General features: G+C 42.9%; 1 protein-coding gene and 1 non-coding gene across 2 annotated transcripts; one reads left to right on the top strand and one right to left on the bottom strand.

Moving 5' to 3' along the window:
- The first annotated feature begins 2,022 nt into the window (after window positions 1–2,022).
- Window positions 2,023–5,444, top strand: si:dkey-11p23.7 (V-set and Ig domain-containing protein). Its single transcript, XM_053327705.1, has 3 exons — window positions 2,023–2,059; window positions 2,600–2,989; window positions 5,020–5,444. Exons 1-3 carry the CDS (start codon window positions 2,023–2,025, stop codon window positions 5,442–5,444), a joined length of 852 nt encoding a protein of 283 aa, XP_053183680.1.
- Window positions 5,445–20,687: 15,243 nt separating this feature from the next.
- Window positions 20,688–20,761, bottom strand: trnai-aau (transfer RNA isoleucine (anticodon AAU)). Its single transcript has one exon. It is a non-coding gene; the product is annotated as a tRNA-Ile (tRNA).
- Between the last annotated feature and the right edge of the window lie 4,623 nt (window positions 20,762–25,384).

Here is a 25,384-nt window from a genome sequence, read left to right as displayed (position 1 = left end):
TACTGCAGTACTTTTACTGTAATACTGCATACTACATCACTATAATACTGCAGTACTTTTACTGTAATACTGCATACTACATCACTCTAATACTGCAGTACTTTTACTGTAATACTGCATACTACATCACTCATAATACTGCAGTACTTTTAATCTAATACTGCATACTACATCACTCATAATACTGCAGTACTTTTACTGTAATACTGCATACTACATCACTATAATACTGCAGTACTTTTACTGTAATACTGCATACTACATCACTCATAATACTGCAGTACTTTTACTGTAATACTGCATACTACATCACTCATAATACTGCAGTACTTTTACTGTAATACTGCATACTACATCACTCATAATACTGCAGTACTTTTAATCTAATACTGCATACTACATCACTCTAATACTGCAGTACTTTTACTGTAATACTGCATACTACATCACTATAATACTGCAGTACTTTTACTGTAATACTGCATACTACATCACTCATAATACTGCAGTACTTTTACTGTAATACTGCATACTACATCACTATAATACTGCAGTACTTTTACTGTAATACTGCATACTACATCACTATAATACTGCAGTACTTTTACTGTAATACTGCATACTACATCACTCATAATACTGCAGTACTTTTACTGTAATACTGCATACTACATCACTCATAATACTGCAGTACTTTTACTGTAATACTGCATACTACATCACTCATAATACTGCAGTACTTTTAATCTAATACTGCATACTACATCACTATAATACTGCAGTACTTTTACTGTAATACTGCATACTACATCACTCTAATACTGCAGTACTTTTATTATAATACTGCATACTACATCACTATAATACTGCAGTACTTTTACTGTAATACTGCATACTACATCACTCATAACTTCTTCTACTGCAGGTTTCAGCTGCTGGAGCTCAAAGTAAAGTTAAAGTTGGAATAATATTAATGTTTGAACTATAATGTTGTAAATAATATATATAATGTTGTTTCCTGACTCAAAAAATCAGGAAATAGAAACAGAGGAATGGAAAAAACCCACATATGACACAGAGGCTGAAGCAGCGGATCATACTGAAATGAATCACAAACACACACACACATCCCTGTTGGTTCTCCATCAGTCTCATCATGGATGTCTGGTTGGTCTGCAGCTTTTTGAGTCTGCTGGTATCTGTTACAGGAGGTGAGCTGATAAAACACACACGACACGCTTAGAAACACACACGACACACTCAGAAACACACACAGACACACACACAGACACACTCAAAAACACACATGGACACACTCAGAAACACACACCTAAACGCTCAGAAACACACACAGACACACTCAGAAACACACACAGACACACACACAGACACACTCAAAAACACACATGGACACACTCAGAAACACACACTGACACTCAGAAACACACTCAGAAAGTAGGTAAACAAATAAGTAAATTTGTAACTGACTCCAAATATCCGATGTTTATCGTATGTATATCTGTATAATCACTAGAAAGTACGAGGTTATGAGTGAAGTAATACTGCTGATTGACAATGACTTGGTTGGGTTTTGCCATCACAGTGGTTGGTTGTTTGGGGTTCTGGGGACCCCCAAAGGGACATTATATGGTGTTGTAAGGTCATTTTGAATAAGCAGTTTGTACAAACCCAGCCAGGATGTCCATGTGGTCCCATAGGGGTTAAACCTGGGCTGCAATATGGGTCCCATGTGGGTTTGTCTGCAATTTCCATGGTGACCCCACCTGTGTTTCACCATATGGGCTTCAGGTGAGGCCCAACTCGGTGAGACCCATGTAGGCACCATATGTTTGCCCATATGGGGTCTAAGAAGGATCAGAATGGACCTTAAATGGGGCCCATGTTTCTGAAACAATATGGAACCCACACAGTTTCCCCTGTTTATGCCCACTCAGCCCACTTCCATCCCTTATGGGGCTCATACAGTCAGCCCACGTGGGATTCACATACAGTATGGGGCCCATGTTACTGAAATGTGTCAAGTTCAAGCCCATGCTCAGTATCCACATAGCTGGCATTTAACCAATGTGGGGCCCACATGGGCATGCTGGCTGGGAAGTGATACTGATAGTCACACGGCATGCAGATGTAGGGTATTGGCATTAAAACAGGAAATGTTCATGTTCTGGATGATGACATCTGACATCTATAAATGACAGTAACGTCTGTCTGTCCATTTGTCTGTTATTCACATATCTCTCGAACCGTTCATCCGATTGATTTCAAACGTGACAGGTGTCTTGCTGCCACGTGGCGCGAGTAAGTGCTGTGCCAAGTTTGACGTTGTTTGGATAAAACACTGTGAAAAACACACACGCTGTAGTAAAAACACACGCAAAAACAGATTTTGCACGGACACTGCACTAGTATATATAACTATGAGACGTACAAAGGATTTCTTGGGTTTTCTTGCAATAAACCACCAATTCAAGGGTCAAGGGCATCAATCTGGTGTTGATAATAATCGACAACAGTATCAAAGCCTGATATATTTTATTCCTCTTGATAAAATAAACTATCACAAACTCTCCTCCTCCAGGCCTCGCTGCCGGAGATGACGGCTGGTCCATTCGTGTGCAGCCGGAGGTACGGGCCATAGAGGGTTACCCAGTGGTGCTGCCCTGCACCTTCAGCCACCCACAGCACTCCCAGCATTCCTCCCTGCAGGTTGTGTGGCGTCTGGGCCACGGACAGGGCGCCACCGTCCTGTACCGCTGCACCAGCCGGACCGGAGCCCCCACCTGCGAGCCGGGGCCCCAGCAGGACCAGCGGTACCGGTTGGAGGGAAACCCGCGGGAGCACGACCTGTCGCTACGCATCAACAGCGCCACCCTGCAGGACAATGGACGCTACTACTGCCGGGTGGAGGTCCAGGGCCGGGAACACGTCAGCTTCGAGGACAAGATGGGAACCAGACTGAGAGTGGAAGGTAGGCTTCTACAGAGGGCAGGGGTCAAATATACATAAAAACCACTAGATGCATGTTGGGGGTCTTAGAAGCAAAATGTAAGCTCAACCAAGAAGCTCATTTGTGCAACACATACTGTACTTTCAATAAAGTGCTCTAATAAATTATAAATTGTCTTCTCCCCAATTATGTTGCGTTGCCAAATGCAACTTTATTTGTATAGCACCAAATCACTACAAAGTCATCTCAAGGCTCTTTACACATAGAGCAGGTTCTAAACCGAACTCTTCAGGTTTTAACTTTAAAGAGACCCAACATTCCCACTAGGCATGGGATGATAACTGTGTTCAAGGTTCACCGCGATTTGAAAAAGCCACAATAACCGAAACCGCCAAATTTTCTGTCATACCGTTCCTGAGGTATGAGCTGTTTTTAGTCTGGTCATATAAATCCTTCCTTCCTTCCTTCCTTCCTTTTGTCTTTCCTTCCCTCCTTCCTTTCCTTCCTAATCCCTTTTCCCTCCTTCCATTCCTTCCTTCCTTCCTTCCGTCCTTCCTTTTGTCTTTCCTTCCCTCCTTCCTTTCCTTCCTCATACCGTTCTTGAGGTATGAGCTGTTTTTAGTCTGGTCAAAGACAGGAAGTGCTGGTCAAAGACAGGAAGTGCTGGTCAAAGACAGGAAGTGCTGGTCAGAAACCCCTCAGGTGGTGCAGCTGCAGCGTAGAGTATCACGACCCCTCACTCTGTCATTACAGATTCAGGTTAAATTAACATGTCTGTCTTTATTTTTCTTCCTTTTAGGAACATTTTAGAGCTATTGCGCAATACCGCCATACCGTGAAACCGTGATTTTTTTGCTTATGGTTATCATACCGCCAGAATCTCATACCGGCCCATGCCTAATTCCCACATGAGACACACTTGGTGACAGTGGAGAGAAAAAACTCCCTTTTAACAGGAAGAAACCTCAGAACCAGACTCAGAGTGGGAGAACATCTGCCTCGAGAGTAGAGAGGAGAGAGAGGAAGGAGAGAGGAGAGAGAGAGGAAGGAGAGGAGAGGAGAGGAGAGGAGAGGAGAGGAGAGGAAGGAGAGGAGAGAGAGGAGAGAGAGGAAGGAGAGGAGGAGAGAGGAAGAGGAGGAGAGAGAGAGAGAGAGGAAAGAGAGGAAAGAGAGGAGAGAGAGGAAGGAGAGGAGAGAGAGGAGAGAGAGGAAGGAGAGGAGGAGAGAGGAGAGGAAGGAGAGGAGAGGAAGGAGAGAGGAGAGAGAGGAGACAGAGAGAGAGAGAGGAAGAGGAGGAGAGAGGAAGAAGAGGAGAGAGAGGAAGAAGAAGAGGAGGAGGAAGGAGAGGAGAGAGAGGAAGGAGAGAGGAGAGAGAGGAGACAGAGAGAGAGAGAGAGGAAGAGAAGAGAGAGGAAGAGGAGGAGAGAGGAAGGAGAGGAGAGAGAGGAAGAGGAAGAGAGAGAAGAAGGAGAGGAGAGAGAGGAAGAGGAGTAGAGAGAGAGGAAGAGGAGGAGAGAGAAGCACATTGAAGGTCCGGGACTGGAATCTGTCATCCGGACGTCTCCAGGCCCAGATTACCTGTGAGACCAGAAAGCACAGACAACTCCGGGGAAGAAGTTTAGCTTATTGATGCATTAATAGAACATGAATGTTAATGTCCCAGCTCATCCTCCGATGTTTCTTTGAACCAGTGGTCACCAACCCTGCTCCTGGAGAGCTACTGCCCTGCATGTTTTAGGTATCGCCTCACTCTAACACACCTGATTCTAATAATGAACTTATTATTATTAGCAGCTGAAGCTTGACAAAGGCTTGATAATGAGTTCATTATTAGAATCAGGTGTGTTAGAGTGAGGCGATACCTAAAACATGCAGGGCAGTAGCTCTCCAGGAGCAGGGTTGGTGAACACTGGTTTAAACAACATGCATGGTAGTCTGATAGACCTCTGTAGAACTCCCACAAACATCTGAAATAGACACCACGCTGTGGTTTGTTAAACTAACACTTTTCATTTCCATCACTTACTCATCTGTTCCTCTTCCTGTTGCAGCTCCTCCAAAGATCCTGGATCTGTCGGTGGAGGGCAGCGAGCAGGTGGGTTATAGAGCTCTGTGTCGGGTGCAGGGCTCCCCGCTGCCGGACGTCCAGTGGCTCGGACCGGACGACCTGCTGGAGGGTTCGCCGGTCGGCCCGCTGGCTCAGGAGTCTCCGGCTCGCTACCACACCGTCAGCCAGCTGAGAGACGTGGAGCCTGGGCACCAGTACACCTGCAGCGCCTCCAACCCGCTGGGCAAAGAGCAGGCCACGCTGTACGTCCTGCCCCCCCGACCCCCCATGTCCATGGCCAGAACATCGCCGCCTCTCCTGCTGCTGCTGTCGGTCTGTCTGGGGGCAAAGGTCATCCTGCTGGTGGGGATGGGGGTGTGGATGGTGCAGGGTGGAGCTCTGCAGGGAATCAGCTGCTGGTGGAAGTAACCTGCTCTGATGATAGATACATGTTCATCAGACTGTGTGTGATTAACCCTTTACATACTGTTCATATTATCACTCATAATTAGTCTCTACACCAGGGGTGTCAAACATGCGGCCCGTGGGCCAGAACCGGCCCGCCAAGGGGTACAATCCAGCCCTCTTTCTTTCTTTCTTTCTTTCCTTCTTTCCATCTGTCCTTCCTTCCTGTCTTATTTTCCTTCCTTCTGTCTTTCTTCCCTTTCTTCCATCTTTCCTTCCTGTCTTGTTTTGCTTCCTTCCTTCCTTCCTTCCTTCCTTCCTGTCTTCTCTTCCTTACTTCCATCTGTCTTTCTTCCCTTTCTTCCGTCTTTCCTTCCTGTCTGGTTTTTCTTCCTTCCTTCCTTCCTTCCTTCCTTCCTTCCTTCCTTCCTTCCTTCCTTCCTTCCTTCTTTCCTTCTTTCCTTCCTGTCTGGTTTTTCTTCTATTTATTTATGGATAAAAAGACGTTCACAATCACTATAGTATAGTCCAGGAGAACATTTGATAGAATATGAAGAATACCACCACATGTTTGAATGGTGATTTCTGAATTTTACAATAAACACAGATCAAATTTAGATATTTGCATATTTATAATGTTTATCAGCTGCACAAAAATTAAACAAATTATATATATTTTTTTGTTTTTGTATATTCGGGATCACATTAGGAAAAGTCAACCTAGAGGAAATGTGTAATAGGATGTTTTTTAAAGCTCTCAAATGTTAAAATGGGTTAAATTGGACTCTGAACAATATGTAAGGGTTAATCACATAATCTAAAAGTTTCAGGAGCTTTTTCATCCTGACAGAAAAACTATTAAGTCCTCACAAAATGTTTTATTATAAACTATTATCATCTATTGATTTCTTCTGGAGTGATGCATAGAAATCATTACATAATATTAAGTTATTATTTATGTATTATTGGGAAATATATTTTCCTTTTGCAGTACCAGTCAAAAGTTTGGACACACTTTCCCAATCCCTTAAATGAGAGTGTGTCCAAACTTTTGACTGGTAGTGTATGTTGAAGTGTTTACTTGCTTGTAGACATGAAATTAACCATCAGTCAGATTGTGTTTATTTGCCTCACATATAATAATAATAATAATAATAATAATAATGTGTTTCAGTTCAGACTCTACTCAGTTCATTTCTCTGTAGACTTATATTTGTGTGTAAGTGTGTCTTTCTGTTGACTTTGAAATTAAATTCTATTGAAATAAATGAATTAAAGTGTAAACTGATAATGAAGTTGTGTGGTATTTTATACAATCAAACAAACATGAAGAGACATTTGCTCCAAAACAAGAAACAGAAACATAAATATGAAATAATACACAAACACAGCTGGGTTGAAGATTAAACATTTATTATTGTACAATAAGGACACAGCAAACATACAGGATGACATCATCTCACCTCAACGAGCAAAGAGTCTAAACTATTATATATATATGTGTATATATATATACATATATGAGCCTGTATCATTTTACCCAATAGTAGACGACCACGGAGCAGATCCTACACTCATGCAGCCTTAAAACCAGACCCTCAGGTCATTAATGATTTCTTGACACTTTCCCAGAGTCCCCAAACCCAGGACCAGGACTCTGAGCTTCTACCTGATTTGGATATATATATATATATAGATAGAAGAAGAGCAATGAGCCTTCAACAACGAAACACATTCCACCAGACACACAGCCATGAGAGGGAAGCAGTGATCCTACATCCACACATGGAGCTTTAAAACAAAGTTCAGGAGCAGAGACCCCGCCTCACGCCTCACGCCCCATGCCTTCTCAATTTCCGCACAAGCAGTATTTAAGTCACACCCGGACCACTCTATCGCCCTCCGTCTCATTTCGAATATCCCACCCCTCACCCTCCTTCTAACGTCTTTCTCTATTTTGTTCTATTCCAGGAACTCAGCCCTCATCCCTTCTTCCCTATCCCTCAACCCTACCCATCTACCCTCACCCCTCATCCCTCACCCCTCACCCCTCATCCCTCACCCATCTACCCTCACCCCTCATCCCTCGTCCCTCACCCCTCACCCATCTACCCTCACCCCTCATCCCTCGTCCCTCACCCCTCACCCATCTACCCTCACCCCTTATCCCTACCCCTCATCCCTCACCCCTCATCCCTCACCCCTCATCCCTACCCCTCATCCATCATCCCTACCCCTCATCCCTACCCCTCACCCCTCATCCCTTCTTCCCTATCCCTCAACCCTTTTTCCTTCCACATAATAAATAAATAAAAAACTCATATCTTAGTTGGCGTGGTCTTTGCTAGTGAATCTTAGATTAAAATGATCAAACCAATCGTTGATCCTTCTTCACTTTTACAGTAAGACACAGGCTCATTTCTCACAGTGACACCATCAACACCATCACACAGTACACTGAGTCTCTATAAATGGATTAAAATTATTTATTTAATAACAAATTCAAACAATTATTAAGACAAAAGTGATTTTGAAAGAATCAATCAATCAATGATTTATGCCTACTTCAACCAATAATTCAAAGAAAATCAAAATAAAACGTGTAGAGTTGAAAATGACATCAGCAGTTATTTTAAAACTTTACTTTATGCTTGTGTTGAATAGGGAACTATAATTTATTACCGTTTGGATCAAAGAGAAATGTACAGCTCTTATTGTTTTTTATGCATCCTATAAACCTGATGTTCCATTCTTCATACCTGACATGACCAATGTGTGGTGAAGTTAACGGTTTCTGAATGATTCATAATCATGTTCACTATATTTATAATAATTACTCACAATTTCTCAGAGCCTTTTGACAACATTTAATCAGACATTCCTTCCTTCCTCCTTTCTGTCTCCTTTTCCTTCCTTCCTTCCTACCTTCCTTCCTTCCATCTATCCTTCCTTCCTTGCTTCTTTCATGTCTTCTTTTCCTTCCTTCCTCCTTTCTGTCTCCTTTTCCTTCCTTCCTTCCTTCCTTCCTTCCTTCCTTCCATCTATCCTTCCTTCCTTGCTTCTTTCATGTCTTCTTTTCCTTCCTTCCTCCTTTCTGTCTCCTTTTCCTTCCTTCCTTCCTTCCTTCCTTCCATCCATCTATCCTTCCTTCCTTCCTTCCTTCCTTCCTTCCTTCCTTCTTTCTATCTGTCCTTTCTCCCTTTCTTCCATCCATCTTTCCTTCCTTCCTTCCTGCTTTCCTTCCTTCTTTCCTTCCATCTTTTTAATGATCCGGCCCACGTGAGATTAAATTGGGCAGTATGTGGCCACCGGCCACAGTTTGACACCCATGGTCTAAGTATTTACATCCCTTAAAACTTCTGGAACATTTGGCTTGAAATAGTAAAAATGTTTATATGATTGGAATCTCTGCAGCACATCATGTAGATTATGACTGGTTGGGGAGCTTTTGCATTCATCGCATGACTAAAGCACAATTCAACCCAATAATAGGAAAGTTACAAAAATTAAACAATATTTCAAATTTGGATTGAAACTAATTTACTTTCTAGATTACGTACTCAAGACCCTAAATTACATAGTTAGAAGGCTGTTGTGGGTTTCCAGTGGCTTTAATATAACAGAGGACCATTCATAAAAACACATTTTTTATATCAGAGAACCTGGGAGCATTAAATATTTGGCAGCTTTACTTGAAAAACCACTTCAACAATTAATAGACGATCAAAATGTTAGTAGCTTGACTGACTTATCATTCTTTAGCATAACCACGGCACAATTCAAACCAATATTATTGATTAAATCTAGTTTCTAATGCTTTACTAAGACCCTAAATTATATTAGAGGAATGCCATTGTGGATTTGAGTTTCCAGTGGCTTTAAACCTCTTCCCCCTGACCGCCTGATCGTCTCAATACATGGGTAACAAGACGGGGCTGCTGTAGCAGACGGGACGGGCAGCTTGGCAGCAGTCCTTGTCACTCCAAACAAAATTCTTTCCGGTCTCCAGACTCATGCTGACACACTGGCCGTCCTGCACCGTGCCGGGCTCCCCATCGTCCCAATTGGTGCTTTCAACCGTATCCTTGTTCAGCCAATACCACTCTCCGTTCAGGGAGCTCCGACGCATGCCGATCCACACCTCCCGCAGGTTGTCGTCGTTCGCCTGCAGAATTTTTTCCTTGATCTGTTCCAGGAGTTTGGCTTTGGAGATGCTGACCAGCTCCATGTTGTTGTCTCTGCAGTACTTCAGAGCTTCTTGCCAGCTGGCTGCCTCTTCACCGATTTGTACAACTTCTGCAGTGACGGCGCAACCTCTGAAATCTGGTGAATAGTGAGAGAAGACGAAACACAAGAGAAGAACTCACATTAGAGAGCACTTTTCATAACCCTCCTATTGTCCTTGAATCAAGGAAGTAAGGAAGGGAGGGAGGAAGGAAGGAAGGAAAGGAGGGAGGAAGGGAGGAAAGGAAAGGAGGAAGGAAAGGAGGGAAGGAAAGGAGGAAAGAAAAGGAGAAAGGAAAGGAGGGAGGGAGGAAGGAAGGAAGGAAGGAAAGGAAGAAGGGAGGAAAAGAAAGACGGAAGGAAGGTATGAAAGAAGGACAGATGAAAGAAAGAGAGAAGGAGGGAGGGAGGAAGGAAGGAAGGAAGGGAGGAAAGGAAAGAATGAAGAAGGAAGGAAAGGAGGGAGGAAGGAAGGAGAGAAGGAAAGAAGGGAGGAAGGAAAGAAGGAAGGGAGGAAGGAATAAGGGAGGAAAGGAGGGAGGAAGGAGGGAAGGAAAGGAAAGGAGGAAGGAAGGAAGGAAGTAAGGAGGGAGGAAGGAAGGAAGGGAGGAAAGGAAAGAAGGAAGAAGGAAGGAAAGGAGGGAGGAAGGAAGGAAGGAAGGAAAGGAAGAAGGGAGGTAAAGAAAGAAGGAAGGAAGGTATGAAAGAAGGACAGAGGAAAGAAAGAGAGAAGGAGGGAGGGAGGAAAGAAGGAAGGGAGGAAGGAATAAGGAAGAAAAGGAGGGAAGGAATGAAAGGAGGGAGGAAGGAAGAAGGAAGGAAAGGAGGGAGGAAGGAGGGAAGGAAAGAAGGGAGGAAGGAAGGAGGGGAGGAAGGAAGGAAGGGAGGAAAGGAAAGGAAAGAAGGAAGAAGGAAGGAAAGGAGGGAGGAAGAAGGAGGGAAGGAAGAAGGGAAGAAAAGAAAGAAGGAAGGAAGGTATGAAAGAAGGACAGAGGAAAGAAAGAGACTCCTTACCTGGGGTTTTGCTGATGATAGCTGCTGGGTTCCCAAACAGAGTGCTGTCCTTCTGTCCTACAAAGTAGACCGCCATCTTGGAGTAAGAATGCCAGATGATGGTCTTTCCCGGCAACAAAGTAATAAGCGTTGAGACAAACTCTGTCCCTGTCAGTGTTTCCCACTCCGCACCCTCCAGAGGAAGACTGTGAACATGAACCCCATCAGTACGATCTTTGTGGACTATGATCAGTGCCCTGTTTATCATGCTGGAAATGTAACTGACAACATAACAAGAGCCAAAGTCTGTCTCTGGGATCAGAGTGAGGAGCAAGCCGGGACGGTAGAGAACAGCAGTACCGGTGGTCTCCACCAGGGGTGACTTCGGGTTAAAGGCTTTTACTTTGGTGGATTTTCCCTCTGACAGAAGTACAAATGTTTCAGCTTCAGCATCTGTGGCCAGTACAGGAGGAATAAAGTACTTGAGCTTCTTTTTCTTGGCTGGAGGCAGGAGGGTGTACAGCATCCCACAGGAGCAGTTGTGCCGCATGGCGCAAGTGTGACCAAAGAGGACCGCAGCCGGCTGGTCTGTCTTCACAGTCCGCAATGCTGCCTCTGTATTTAGTAAGATCTGAGCGCTCTCGTAGGGCTGAAGAGGAACTTCACTGGTCATTGCACCTTCAACAGTTATCTTGTTCTCTTGATCTGCATTGACAACAATAAGTCTGAATGGACCTCTTTCAGTGACAGAAGTCGTGACTATGTTAGAGTCAGTGGTTCCTTGGATTGTGGGTACAGGTGGGATGAAGTACTCCGTCCCCAGTTTGTCAGTAGGTATAACCAGAGCCGTCTGCACGCTGCTCTCCTTGAGACTGACGGCGTGGACAGTGATAATCTTGGTGCTGGTAATTTGGAGAGTCCTGTCGGAAATGTCTGTCTTTCTCATCTCCAGTTTATTTACAACTATGATTTCCCGTTTCTCTGCAGCGGACAACGTCAGATATTGGGTTTCGAAGTTAGACTGTTTGATGATGACCTGGGTGTTGCCGTACAAGGCGGTGATATGAACCTGATTTTGGGGGTCAGAAGGATGATAGTAGGCAATGTTCTCTGGAAAAACAGCAATGAAATTCAGGCCCGTGTTGTTTTCAGGTACAGTGGCGATGGATTCTGGGAAAGGAAAAAAGAATGGGCTGAGATCTCTAACATCATATTTCTCCTTAAAGAAAGTGTGAGGGATTTATTGTGTCATGTGTATACTTTAACTTCTGTTAAATGCCTAAAGGACATACAACGACTTTTCTTTATATGCTTTATTACTCTGTTCTTCATAATGGCCACTAGGAGTTACAGTATAAAAACTGAGGATGTGTTTCCTTCTCCGTGCTGGCATGTAAAGAGTTAAGAGAAAGATTAATCGCTCAGTGTTTTTAATTCTTCAGAGAAACATCAACTCTTAAGAAATTCTTCTACAAAGGAAACAACTACCACAGCTTGAGGCCAACGCAGACGTACCTTAAAGTGTTAAAAGGGTAGACAAAATAAGTTTAGGCTTCAGTCTACACCAAGGGGGGTCAAACTCATCTTCATTCAAGGCCCACATACAGCCAAATTTGATCTTATGTGCGCCGGATCATTAAAAAGATGGAAGGGAGGAAGGAAGGAAGGAAGGAAGGAAGAAAGAAAGGAAGAAAGGAAGGAAGAAAGGGAAGAAGAAAGGAAAGACAGATGGAACAGGACAAATGAAAGAAGTAAGGAAGGAAGGAAGATAGTGGGTGGAAGGACAGAAGGAAGGAAGAAAGGAGGAAGGGAGGAAAGGAAATAAGGGAGGAAGGAAGGAAGGACAAATGAAAGAAGTAAGGAAGGAAGGAAGGTAGTGGGAGGAAGGACAGAAGGAAGGAAGAAAGGGGGATGGAGGAAGGAAAGAAGGAAGGGAGGAAAGAGAGAAGAAGGAAAGAAAGAGAGAAGGAGAGAGGGAGGACAGATGGAAGGAAGGAAGGAAGGAAGGAAGGAAGGAAAGAAGTAAATCTTACCTGGCATCATCAGTGCAGCCAGCAGCAGGAAGCACACAGGACGCATGTTGACCACAGGATCAGCCATGAGTCTCTTTAGGTCTCTGGAGTCTCTGGAGAGGAACCTGGAATTAATTCTGTGTTTAAAACAAATCCTTATACCAGGGGTGTCAAACATGCGGCCCGTGGGCCAGATCCGGCCCGCTGAGGGGTCCACTCTGGCCCACTTTCCTTATTCCTCCCTTCCTTCCATCTTCCCTTCCTTCCTTCCTGTCTTCTTTTTCGTCCTTCCTTCTTTCCTGTCTTATTTTCCTTCCTCCCTTCCTTCCTTCCTCCTTCCCTCCTTTCTTCCTTCCTTCCTTGCTTCCTTCCTTAATTCCTCCCTCCCTCCCTCCCTCCCTCTTTCCTTCCTCCCTCCCTCCTTCCTTCCTTCCTTCCTTCCTTAATTCCTCCCTCCCGCCCTCCTTCCTTCTGTCCTTCCTTCTTTCCTTAATTCCTCCCTCCCTCCCTCCCTCCCTCCTTCCTTCCTTCCTTCCTTCCTTCCTCCCTCCCTCCTCCCTCCCTCCCTCCCTCCCTCCTTCCTTCTTTCCTTCCTTCCTTAATTCCTCCCTCCCTCCTCCCTCCCTCCCTCCCTCCTTCCTTCCTTCCTTCCTTCCTTCCTTCCTTCCTTCCTTCCTTCCTCCTTTCCTTCCTTCCTTAACTCAATGACAACAGGAGGGTTAAGTTTACTACTGGTGGTACAGTATACTTCCTAGTTGGGATGTAGTACTGTCCTTCTGTTTTTTCAGATTTTAATTCATTTTTTCAGTTATGGAAAGTAAGTCTGTATTTCCTCTAATAGTTGTTGGTACTTTATTCACCTCAACTGCAGAGCGTACCAGGCCTTTATTAGAAGCAGGCTTATATTAGGAAGAAGCCTTCATTTCTGATTTGCTCTGTCTGACAAGTATAGTTGCAGGAGAACCTCAAATGTAGCTACTGCCATCTTGTGGCGCTTGTACGTTACTACAAACAACAGAGATGTATATTTTTTAGCCTGAGTCTGTGATGTTATTATAGATTATTTTTACAAATTTAGCTTCTTGTGCAAACATGTAAATGACAAATAAACCTTGAACCTTGAGTTGGCTGACATAACACGCCATTTTCAAAATCTGCTAGATAGATAGATAGATAGATAGATAGATAGATAGATACACACTGCACAAACACTACCAGACATTGAACAACCGACACATACATCACACCGAGGAGGGCTGCTGGGTCCATATGGGGTTATTGGGGGAGGTTACTGAGTGCTGAGATGGCAGACGGGACCATGCTCAAATATAAAGCTTTCTGAAACAGGAAGGTGCTTTGTGACGAGAGAATAAAATTCATGACAAGGTATTTTATTAATTTATTGTTTATTTAACAATAACAATAAATACACAATATATTTATTTTAGAGCTGAGTAAAGTCCAAGTACCTCAAGACTGTACTTCAGACCCTGTGTTTCCTCAAATAATGAGAGTAATTAATTAAAAGTCTGATTTCTGATGATCTGGGGGCGAGGTCATCACAAGCTAATAAAGGCTGGCAGCACAATATAAAGGTTTACTTGTTGAATATCAGATATGAACACTGGTTTTAATTTCTTTGAAGTCTTTTTAACCCTTGTGTCGCCCTCCCGGGTCAAATTGACCCTGTCTGTTTTGACTGTTCCTTCCCTCCTTCCTTCCTTCCTTCCCTCCTTCTTTCCTTCCTTCTTCCTTTCCTCCCTTCCATCCATCCATCCATCCATCCTTCCTTCCTTCCTTCCTTCCTTCCTTCCTGCTACCTTCCTTTGTTCTTTACTCTCTCTGTCCTTCCTTTCCTTCCTCCCTTCCTTTCTTCCCTCCTTCCTTCCTTCTTCCTCCCTCCCTTCCATCCTTCCTTCCTCCTTTCCTTCTTTCCTTCCTCCCTTCCTTCCTTCCCTCCTTCTTTCCTTCTTTCTTCCTCCCTCCCTTCCATCCTTCCTTCCTCCCTTCCTTCTTTCTTCCTCCCTCCCTTCCATCCTTCCTTCCTCCTTTCCTTCTTTCCTTCCTTCCTTCCTTCCCTCCTTCCTTCCTCCTTTCCTTCCTCCCTCCCTTCCATCCTTCCTTCCTTCTTTCCTTCTTTCTTCCTCCCTCCCTTCCATCCTTCCTCCCTCCCTTCCATCCTTCCTTCCTCCCTTCCTTCTTTCTTCCTCCCTCCCTTCCATCCTTCCTTCCTCCCTTCCTTCCTTGACTCGAGGACAACAGGAGGGTTAAGTATCTACAGTTCAGTATTACTGTTGGATGTGTTTGGCCTGATTCTGGAGGTTTGTCACCGTGTAGACACAACGACCCGGCGAGTTGAGCTAATACTCTAGAAAACCTAACCCTGTATGATGGTGTGGTGTTTCAGGTCATGTGTGTTACAGCAGGGGAAAGATTGATGCAGATTATAAAGAGCAGGCAGGGACAGCTCAATGAAGATAAAGAAGTCCAGATCATCTAACCAGGAGTAGTATTAATCCACAGAGCTGTAGGTCCGGGTAACCGATAACAACAGGCTCATGATAACCATAATAATCTGACAGGGGAACAAAGGATCTGGGCCGGTTGTTAAGTAAGTGGCTGACAAAGGAATGAGTTGCAGGGCGGAGGAGGCGGAGGATGGAGTAGGTCAGCTAACTGCAGGACTGATGAGAAGTAGAAACAGGTGAGTAGACGGGGAAAGAAAGGAAAGTGTAAGGACTGGGGAGTCAGAGGGAAGTGAGCTGGGACTGGAAACAGAGAGCTGAGGATATAATAACTCATACTGCATCCAAGATCATTAACCATCCTGTTGTGCTCGAGTAGGAAGGAAGGAGGGAAGGAGGGAAGGAAGGAAGGAAGGAAGGAAGGAAGAAAGGAAAAGAGGAAGGAAGGAAGGAAGGAAGGAAGGAAGGAAGGAGGGAAGGAAGGAAGGAAGGAAGGAAGAAAGGAAAAGGAAGGAAGGAAGGAAGGAGGGAGGGAAGGAAGGAGGGAGGGAAGGAAGGAAGGAAAGGAGGGAGAAAGGAAAAGAGGAAGGAAGGAAGGAAGGAAAGAAGGAAGGAAAGGAGGGAGGGAGGAAGGAAAGGAGAGAGAAAGGAAAAGAGGAAGGAAGGAAGGAAGGAAGGAAGAAAGAAAGCGTCAAAACAGATGGGTCAATTTGACCCGGGAGCACGACAGGAAGGTTAACCATCCCACACCCAAACCTCACCGAGCTCAACCACAGAGCAGTCACACGCCTCACACAAGCAATAACTAACGACCCGGACCACCCTCTCAACCCTCACTTCACACTGCTGCCGTCTGGTCGCAGATACAGGACGACGAGATGGAGACGGGCTTCAATAAGAACTCATAACTGAAGTCAGCAGCAGTTAATCCAACATCCACTAGATGCTGCTCAGATTATTAAGTCAATATAGAAACTTTACACATAGTTTTTTAAGTTCAGAAAGCTTTATGTTTGTCATGTTAAATTGATTTTTTTGATTATTGTATAACTGAAGTCAGCAGCAGTTAATCCAACATCCACTAAAGCAGAGGTGTCAAACTCATCTTCATTCAGGGGCCACAAACAGACCAATCTGATCTCATGTGGGCCGGATCATTGAAGAGATAGAAGGAAGGAAGGAAAGAAGAAAGGAAGGAAGGACAGGAATCAGGGCAGAAAGGGAGGAAGGACAAATGGAAGGAAGGTGGGAAGGAAAGACAGGTGGAAGGAAGGAAAGAATAAAAGTGAGGAAGGAAGAAAGCAAAGGAAAAAAGGAGAGGTTGGAAAAGAAGACAGGAAGGAAAGATGAAAGGGAGGAAGGAAAGAAGACAGGAAGGAAGGAAAGAAGGAAGGAAAAAAGGCAGGAAGGAAAGATGAAAGGAAGGAAGGAAAGTGGGACCCCTCGGCGGGCCGGTTCTGGCCCACGGACCGCATGTTTGACACCCCTGCACTAGATGCTGCTCAGAGATCATTAAGTCAATATAGAAACTTTACACATAGTTTATATTTAAGTTAAATAGTCAAAATAATTAATTCAATTTCTATTTAAACTCTTATTATATTATCTAAGCTGCTCACACACAAGGGATCTCTACTCTGTTCATAGTCAGCATAAAACATGATGATCTGTCCCACTGTCCCAATTTCAACGTTACAGAACAGACAAATGGACGTTTGTTACACAAAAGACTTAACTGTGTGCTGTAACTTGTTTTTTATCCCATTAAGAAATCATTTTGGGGATTTCCAAAAGTCTAATTTGCTGGTGTGACGTGTTTGTCCCACTTTTCTCTCCAAACTAATCCTCTTATATAACTAGTTCATGTTTTATAACTCATATTTAGTCATTATGAGGTGAAATCGGAGTCCTACCTGCTCGCGGGTCGTCAGCAGCAGAGTGGATTCTCCTCGTCTCTCGTATGGAAATGAAGATTTGTGAGTCAAAGTCTCGGAGCTATTTGTTAGATATTTGCATGAGAAGCATGTGATGGTGTGTCTGAGGCCGCGTTGTTATAGTTTCGGGTTGATAAATACAACTTTAATGGGAGAGGCAGCAACACAAGTGACAAATACAACTAGTGAAGCTATTAAAGGCTCAGTCCACTCAATAATATGTTTTTCATCTTGTTACTTCAGTTGGATGATGTTCTCTGTGCTCACCTTAGAGCAGAGGAGTTAAACTCATTTCATTCAAGAGCCACAAACAGCCCAATTTGATCTCATGTGGGCCGGATCATTAAAAAGATGGAAGGAAGGAGGGAGGGAGGGAAGAAAGATATGATGGATGGACAGAATGATGGAGGGAAGAAAGGGAGGAAGGACAGAAGACAAGAAGGAAAGAAAGGGAGGAAGGAAGGAAGGAAGGAAGGAGGGTCGGTTCTGGGCCACGGGCCGCATGTTTGACATCCCTGCCTTAGATAAAGTTGTTTGTATCTGCATGATTTATGACACCAGTTGTTGTCCAATATTCAACCTGCAGCCTCCAGTGCACAAAGACACTTAAACTAGCATGTAATATATATTCAGGGAGTCCAGAAAACCTTCATAAGACACATTATTATTATTATTATTATTATTATTATTATTATTATTATTATTATTATTATTATTATTATTATTATTATGATTCATAGCAGGATATTCATATATATAAATATATATATAAGTTGCATCATGTGTGGAGAGGATCATTAAAGATGGAAACAAGCTGCTGATGAGCTGCAGGTTGGTTTCTGGTTCCAGTTTGACAGTCAAATGAGTTTCAGAGCTTCACAACTACACACTGACTTCATGCAATACACACACACACAATATACACAACTACACAACTACACACTGACTTCATGCAATACACACACACAATATACACAACTACACAACTACACACTGACTTCATGCAATACACACACACACAATATACACAACTACACAACTACACACTGACTTCATGCAATACACACACACAATATACACAACTACACAACTACACACTGACTTCATGCAATACACACACACAATATACACAACTACACAACTACACACTGACTTCATGCAATACACACACACACAATATACACAACTACACAACTACACACTGACTTCATGCAATACACACACACAATATACACAACTACACAACTACACACTGACTTCATGCAATACACACACACAATATACACAACTACACAACTACACACTGACTTCATGCAATACACACACACACACAATATACACAACTACACAACTACACACTGACTTCATGCAATACACACACACACAATATACACAACTACACAACTACACACTGACTTCATGCAATACACACACACACACACAATATACACAACTACACACTGACTTCATGCAATACACACACACACAATATACACAACTACACACTGACTTCATGCAATACACACACACACAATATACACAACTACACAACTACACACTGACTTCATGCAATACACACACACACACAATATACACAACTACACACTGACTTCATGCAATACACACACACACAATATACACAACTACACAACTACACACTGACTTCATGCAATACACACACACACAATATACACAACTACACACTGACTTCATGCAATACACACACACACACACAATATACACAACTACACACTGACTTCATGCAATACACACACACACAATATACACAACTACACAACTACACACTGACTTCATGCAATACACACACACACAATATACACAACTACACAACTACACACTGACTTCATGCAACACACACACACACACAATATACACAACTACACAACTACACACTGACTTCATGCAATACACACACACACAATATACACAACTACACAACTACACACTGACTTCATGCAAGACACACACACACACACACACACACACAATATACACAACTACACACTGACTTCATGCAAGACACACACACACACAATATACACAACTACACAACTACACACTGACTTCATGCAATACACACACACACACACAATATACACAATATACACAACTACACACTGACTTCATGCAATACACACACACACACACAATATACACAACTACACAACTACACACTGACTTCATGCAATACACACACACACACAATATACACAACTACACACTGACTTCATGCAATACACACACACACAATATACAATATACACAACTACACACTGACTTCATGCAATACACACACACACACAATATACAATATACACAACTACACAACTACACACTGACAGCATGTTCTTGTTTGTTTTGTTTTTTTCAACTTTTATTAAGAAATGTAAAAAACAAGCAAAACAATATCAGAGAAGAAGAAGAAGCATGATAACACCTAACACTCACTAACACTCACTAACACTCACTAACACTCACTAACACCAAGATATGAACATTTCAAGGGGCACATTTTTGATAAAAGTGGGGACAGTTTTAGGAAGGGGGGGACAATTTTTTAAAAAGCGGGCACATTTTTTAAAAGTGGGGACTTTTTTAGGAAGGGGGGACATTTTTTAAAAGGTGGGGACAGTTTTAGGAAGGGGGGGGCATTTTTTAAAAAGTGGGGACAGTTTTAGGAAGGGGGGGCATTTTTGAGAAAGGGGGGGGGGCAGTTTTTAGGAAGGGGGACATTTTTAGGAACAGGGGACATTTTCTCAAAAAGCAAGGACATTTTTGAGAAAGGGGGACATTTTTAGGAAGGGGGGGCATTTTTTAAAAAGTGGGGACATTTTTAGAAAGGGGGACATTTTTAGGAAGGGGGCGCAGTTTTGAGAAAGGGGGGGACAGTTTTAGAAAGGGGGACATTTTTAGGAAGGGGGGACATTTTTGAGAAAGGGGGGGACAGTTTTTAGGAAGGGGGACATTTTTAGGAATGGGGGACATTTTCTCAAAAAGCAAGGACATTTTTGAGAAAGGGGGACATTTTTAGGAAGGGGGGACATTTTTAGGAAGGGGGGGCAGTTTTTAAAAAATGGGGACATTTTTAGAAAGTGGGGACATTTAGTAGAAAGATAATCTTAAAGTTGTAAAGGAAGTGTTAGCTGAGCATTGTAATCACAGTTTATATGAATAAGATAAAATATTCCTTTATTATTCTCATGATGGGGAAAGTTGCAGTATTACAGCAGCAGAGTGGACAGTAATAATAAAAAAAAGAATAAAGAACAATAAATAAGAAGAACAATAAAAAAAAACAATTGCAGAAAAATAAATCTAATAAAATAATCGTAACTTTATGTATAATAGTAATATTAATGTTGAGTGATAATATAGCTGAGTTTTATGGTTTGGATGTTTGATTTAAAGAGATTACTATTATTTATTTATTGGTGATGGTTTCTGTGTTTGTAGCATGACGTCATCAAGACTCCTGCATGTTTCTTTCATAATTGACATTTTTAATATGTTATTATTTAATCACCGGATACATTTGCGTCCATTATATCTCACATAACATTATCAGAATTAGAACATAAACCTAAATTGAACCAGCCGTGTGTCAGTTCAAAACTCATGTGGCCCGTACGGGGATCGAACCCGCGACCTTGGCGTTATTAGCACCACGCTCTAACCAACTGAGCTAACCGGCCTCACACATGCGCACTGACGCTGTTTACTGACTGATGTGTGTAATGACTGGGAACAACGTGACATAACGTAAAGTATGTTGCTGTTAATAAAACTTATTCTTAAAGATAGCTTCTGAGTCATTAGTTATTTAACCTTCCTGTCGTCCTCCCGGCTCAAATTGACCCCGTCTGTTTTGACTGTTCCTTCTTTCCTTCCTCCCTTCCCTCTTTCCTCCCTCCCTCCTTCTCCCTTCCTTCCTCCCTCCTTCTTTCCTTCCTTCCCTCCTTCCTTCCTTCCTTTCCTTCCTCCCTTCCTTCTTTCCTCCCTCCCTCCTTCTCTCTTTCTTTCCTCCCCCTACCTTCCTCCCTTCCTTCTTTCCTCTGTCCTTCTTTCTTTCCTTCCTCCCTTCCTCTTTTCCTTTCTCCCTCCCTCCCTCCCTCCCTTCCTTCCTTCCTTCCTTCTTTCCTCCCTCCCTCCTTCTCCCTTCCTTCCCTCCTTCCTTCCTTCCTTTCCTTCCTCCCTTCCTTCTTTCCTCCCTCCCTCCTTCTCTCTTTCTTTCCTCCCCCCTACCTTCCTCCCTTCCTTCTTTCCTCTGTCCTTCTTTCTTTCCTTCCTCCCTTCCTCTTTTCCTTTCTCCCTCCCTCCCTCCCTTCCTTCCTTCCTTCCTTTCCTTCCTCCCTTCCTTCTTTCCTCCCTCCTTCCTTCTCTCTTTCTTTCCTCCCTCCCTCCCTTCCTTCCTTCCTTCCCTTCCTTCCTTCCTTCCTTCTTTCCTCCCTCCCTCCTTCTCTCTTTCTTTCCTCCCCCCTACCTTCCTCCCTTCCTTCTTTCCTCTGTCCTTCTTTATTTCCTTCCTCTCTTCCTTCTTTCCTCTGTCCTTCTTTATTTCCTTCCTCCCTTCCTCTTTTCCTTTCTCCCTCCCTCCCTTCCTTCCTTATTTCCTCCATCCTTCCTTTCCTTCCTTCCTCCCTTTCTTCTTTCCTTTCCTCCCTTCCTTCCCTCCTTTCTTTCCTTCTTCCTCCCTTCCTTCCTTGACTCGAGGACAAGAGGAGGGTTAAAGGATGTTTCCTCTGATGTCAAACTAAACTAAGTAAATCAATAAATGAAATGATATAAGAATATTAAATAGACTGTAATCTCTCTGCAGAAGAAGAGGCAGACTTGTTACTAGGCTACTTGTTGATTTTTATTTATTTTTTATGAGCGTTTCTTTCAAACCTGAAAATGATTGGTTGTGTTAATATTTGTTTTCATCAAATCCATTAATAAAAAAAATAATGTGTGAAGCTGCTGTAGTGACTTATTTAATGTCCCTTCTACACTCTGACAGCTGAACACTCGGATCCTCTTACATCAGAGGTCTTCAACAGGAGGTCCGCGGAGGTACTGCAGGGGGGTCGCAAAAGTTTTGGTTGATTACACATTTTTTTATATTCCCCTTCGCAAATTTTTTCCACAACTTGAAATATCTTTAACCCTCCTGTTGTCCTTGAGTCAAGGAAAGTAGAGAGGATGAAGGAAGGGAAGAGGAAGGAAGGAAAAGAACGATGAAAGGAAGGAAGGGAGGAAGAAGAAAGAAAGGAAAGGAGGGAGGAAGAAAAAAGGAAAGGATGAAGGACGGAAGGAAGGAAAGCAAGGAGGATGGAAGGAAAGGAGGGAGGAAGGAAGGAAGGGAGGAAGAAGGAAGGAAGGAAGGAGGAAAGGAGGGAGTAAGGAAGGCGGTAAGGAAGGAGGGAGGGAGGAAGGAAAGAAGGAAGGAAGGAAGGAAAGGAAGGAGAGAAGGAGGGAAGGAAAGGAGGGAGCAAGGAAAGGAAGGAAGGGAGGAAAGAAGACACAAAGGTTAAATACAAATCCAACACACTGCAGTGAACAGACACATGGAGGCAGAAGACGTCTCGCACACATTCAGCGACACACACGAGCTCTTTCAAGCTGGGCACCGGTTCACTCACAACACCTGTTCCCGCCAACGAGGAGGACCCGCCCCCTATCGCTGCTGCGCCAATCACGAGACCGTATACCTTGCACATCCCAACTCTCCCGGAAGTTCCTGGAGTCTCCCGCATATTGATCATATTGATAGCTGATAGCGGCTCCTTGACGCCCCCCCCCCCCCCCCGAACGGACCCCTCTGAAATGACTTTTTGCAGGTTTGGTATTATTTGAATATCTTAGTATTTAACCTTCCTGTCGTCCTCCAGGGTCAAATTGACCCCGTCTGTTTTGACTGTTCCTTCCTTCCTTCCATCTGTCCTTCCTCTCTCCTTCTCTCTTTCTTTCCTTCTTCTCTCTTTCCTCCCTTCCTTCTATCCTTCCTCTATCCCCCTTTCTTCCTTCCTTCTGTTCTTCCTCCCCCCTACCTTCCTCTCTTTCTTCTTATCTTTCCTCCCTTTCTTCTTTCCTCCTACCTTCCTCCCTTCCTTATTTCCTTTCCTCCCTTCCTTCCTCCATCCCCCTTTCTTCCTTGTCATTCCTTCCTTTCTCTCTCCTTCCTTCCTTCCTTCCCTCCCTTCCTCCCTTGACTCGAACACAACAGGAGGGTTAATGCACAATAACAAGGTGTGTTATACATGATGGCACTGTAGGACCAGTTTAATATAAAACACCATTTTATACTATATATATAAGTAGGGGGTCCTCGCTCCATCTCTCCTTTGGGTTCAAATCTCTCAAGTTTGGGTCCTTGGCCTGGAAAACGTTGAAGACCCCTGTTTTAAACTATAATATAAGATAATAAAACATGTTGCTGTTAATAAAACTTATTTTTAAAGATAGCTTTTGAGTTATGAGTTATTTAAAGGATGTTTCCTCATAATATCAAACTAAACTAATTAAATCAATAAATGAAAGGCACACTTTTATTTTTTTTTATGAGCGTTTCTTTCAAACCTGAAAATGATTGGTTGTGTTAATATTTGTTTTCATTCATTAAATATAATGTGTGAAGCTGCTGGTGATTTATTTAATGTTTAAACTCTTCCAGCTGAACACTCTGATCCTCACATGAATCCCTGCTGTGCTCACATCAGCCACCGGGGGGCGCCGTTTCCTCTCTGAGCCTCAGTAACCAATCACTTCATTACTGTTCAACAGTTCTGATTTCCTGTTAAACTATTATCACACACACACACACACACACACACACACACACACACACACACACACACACACACACACACACACACACACACACACACACACACACATTGTGTAACTGTTATCTAACTGACTGTCAGAGAATCACTCTGAACATAAAATAGGACACTGAAGTGTGACTGTGAGTTTGTTCTGTCTTTGTGAGGACACAGGAGAGGGTTACACCTGAGAAAGGGGGACAGTTTTAGGAAGGGGGAATTTTTTTTAGAAAGTGGGCACATTTTTGAGAAAGGGGGACATTTTCTTAAAACATGGGGGCATTTTTAGGAAGGGGGACATTTTTAAAAAGTGGGGACATTTTTTACAAAGGGGCCATTTTTTTTAAAAAAGTTGGGACATTTTTGAGAAAGGGGGACAGTTTAAGGAAGGGGGACATTTAAAAAAAAAGTGGGGACATTTTTTTTTACAAAGTGGGGACATTTTTAGGAAGTTGTGACATTTCTAGAAGGTGGGGACATTTTCTTAAAAAGTGGGGACATTTTTAAAAAGCAGGGGCATTTGTTAGAAATTGAAATGAAGACATCTTTACGGTGTGAGGACATTTCTAGAAAGTGACGTGAGGATTAAGACGAGACATTTGAAGTGAGGCCATTTTTTAAAAACATGAGGACCATTTTAGGGGAAGTGAGGACATTTTCAGAGACTAGGGAAATTCATTTTTGGAAAACTAAAGACATGTTGGGACATTTTTAGGACATGAGGACATTTTGGATATATTTAAAGGCCTCAGATTTGTTTTTATAGTCTCAGGTTGGAGGCTGGGACATGAATTATATCAGAGACGGTCCTCACAAATAAAGAACTGTGTGTGTGTGTGTGTGTGTGTGTGTGTGTGTGTGTGTGTGTGTGATTGCTGTCCTCACACACTGATGCACGTGCATGAACGTCTGAATGTGTGTGTGAGCATGTCTCATGTCTTTAATCTCTAATCTGACTCTGGATTACATTTTGCAGGAAGACTCGAATAATGACATCATTGTGTAGACGAGGCCCCGCCCCCTTCTGATGACATCACACATTCTGAGGCCAGATGGAGGTTTTTAAAGAGCTCACACACTCACACACACTCACACACACACACTTCATCTCTCAGGCTGACAGCAGGAACATGGCCACATTCGTCTCAGTGAGTAAAGACATTTTAAATCTTTCATTTCAATCGTTTTTTAAATATTTGAGTGTTTTATTCTCTAAAAGCAGCGATAGAGTTATTTATAAGTGATGTGAGGAGATGATCTGTAGAGACATTAGGAACGTTTCTGTTATTTAATAAGAACAGAAAATGTTGTTTATTCACTTCCTGTGTTTTCTTGATGTCAAATTAAAGCTTTTTTAAAATCTTATTTATACAGATGTATGTTATAGTTCATTATAGTTCAGAGGTGGACACAAAAATAACAACACCTGCTAAATATTATATAGATTCATTTTAGGGTTTGGCAAATTATGGGACTCTGTTTTATTGTATTGAATATTATATTATACTATAT

The sequence above is a fragment of the Scomber japonicus genome, chromosome 10 (assembly GCF_027409825.1).
Source record: "Scomber japonicus isolate fScoJap1 chromosome 10, fScoJap1.pri, whole genome shotgun sequence".
Lineage (NCBI taxonomy): Eukaryota > Metazoa > Chordata > Actinopteri > Scombriformes > Scombridae > Scomber > Scomber japonicus.
Note: the sequence above shows the minus strand (reverse complement) of the source record. Positions and strands in the feature narration are given on the sequence as shown.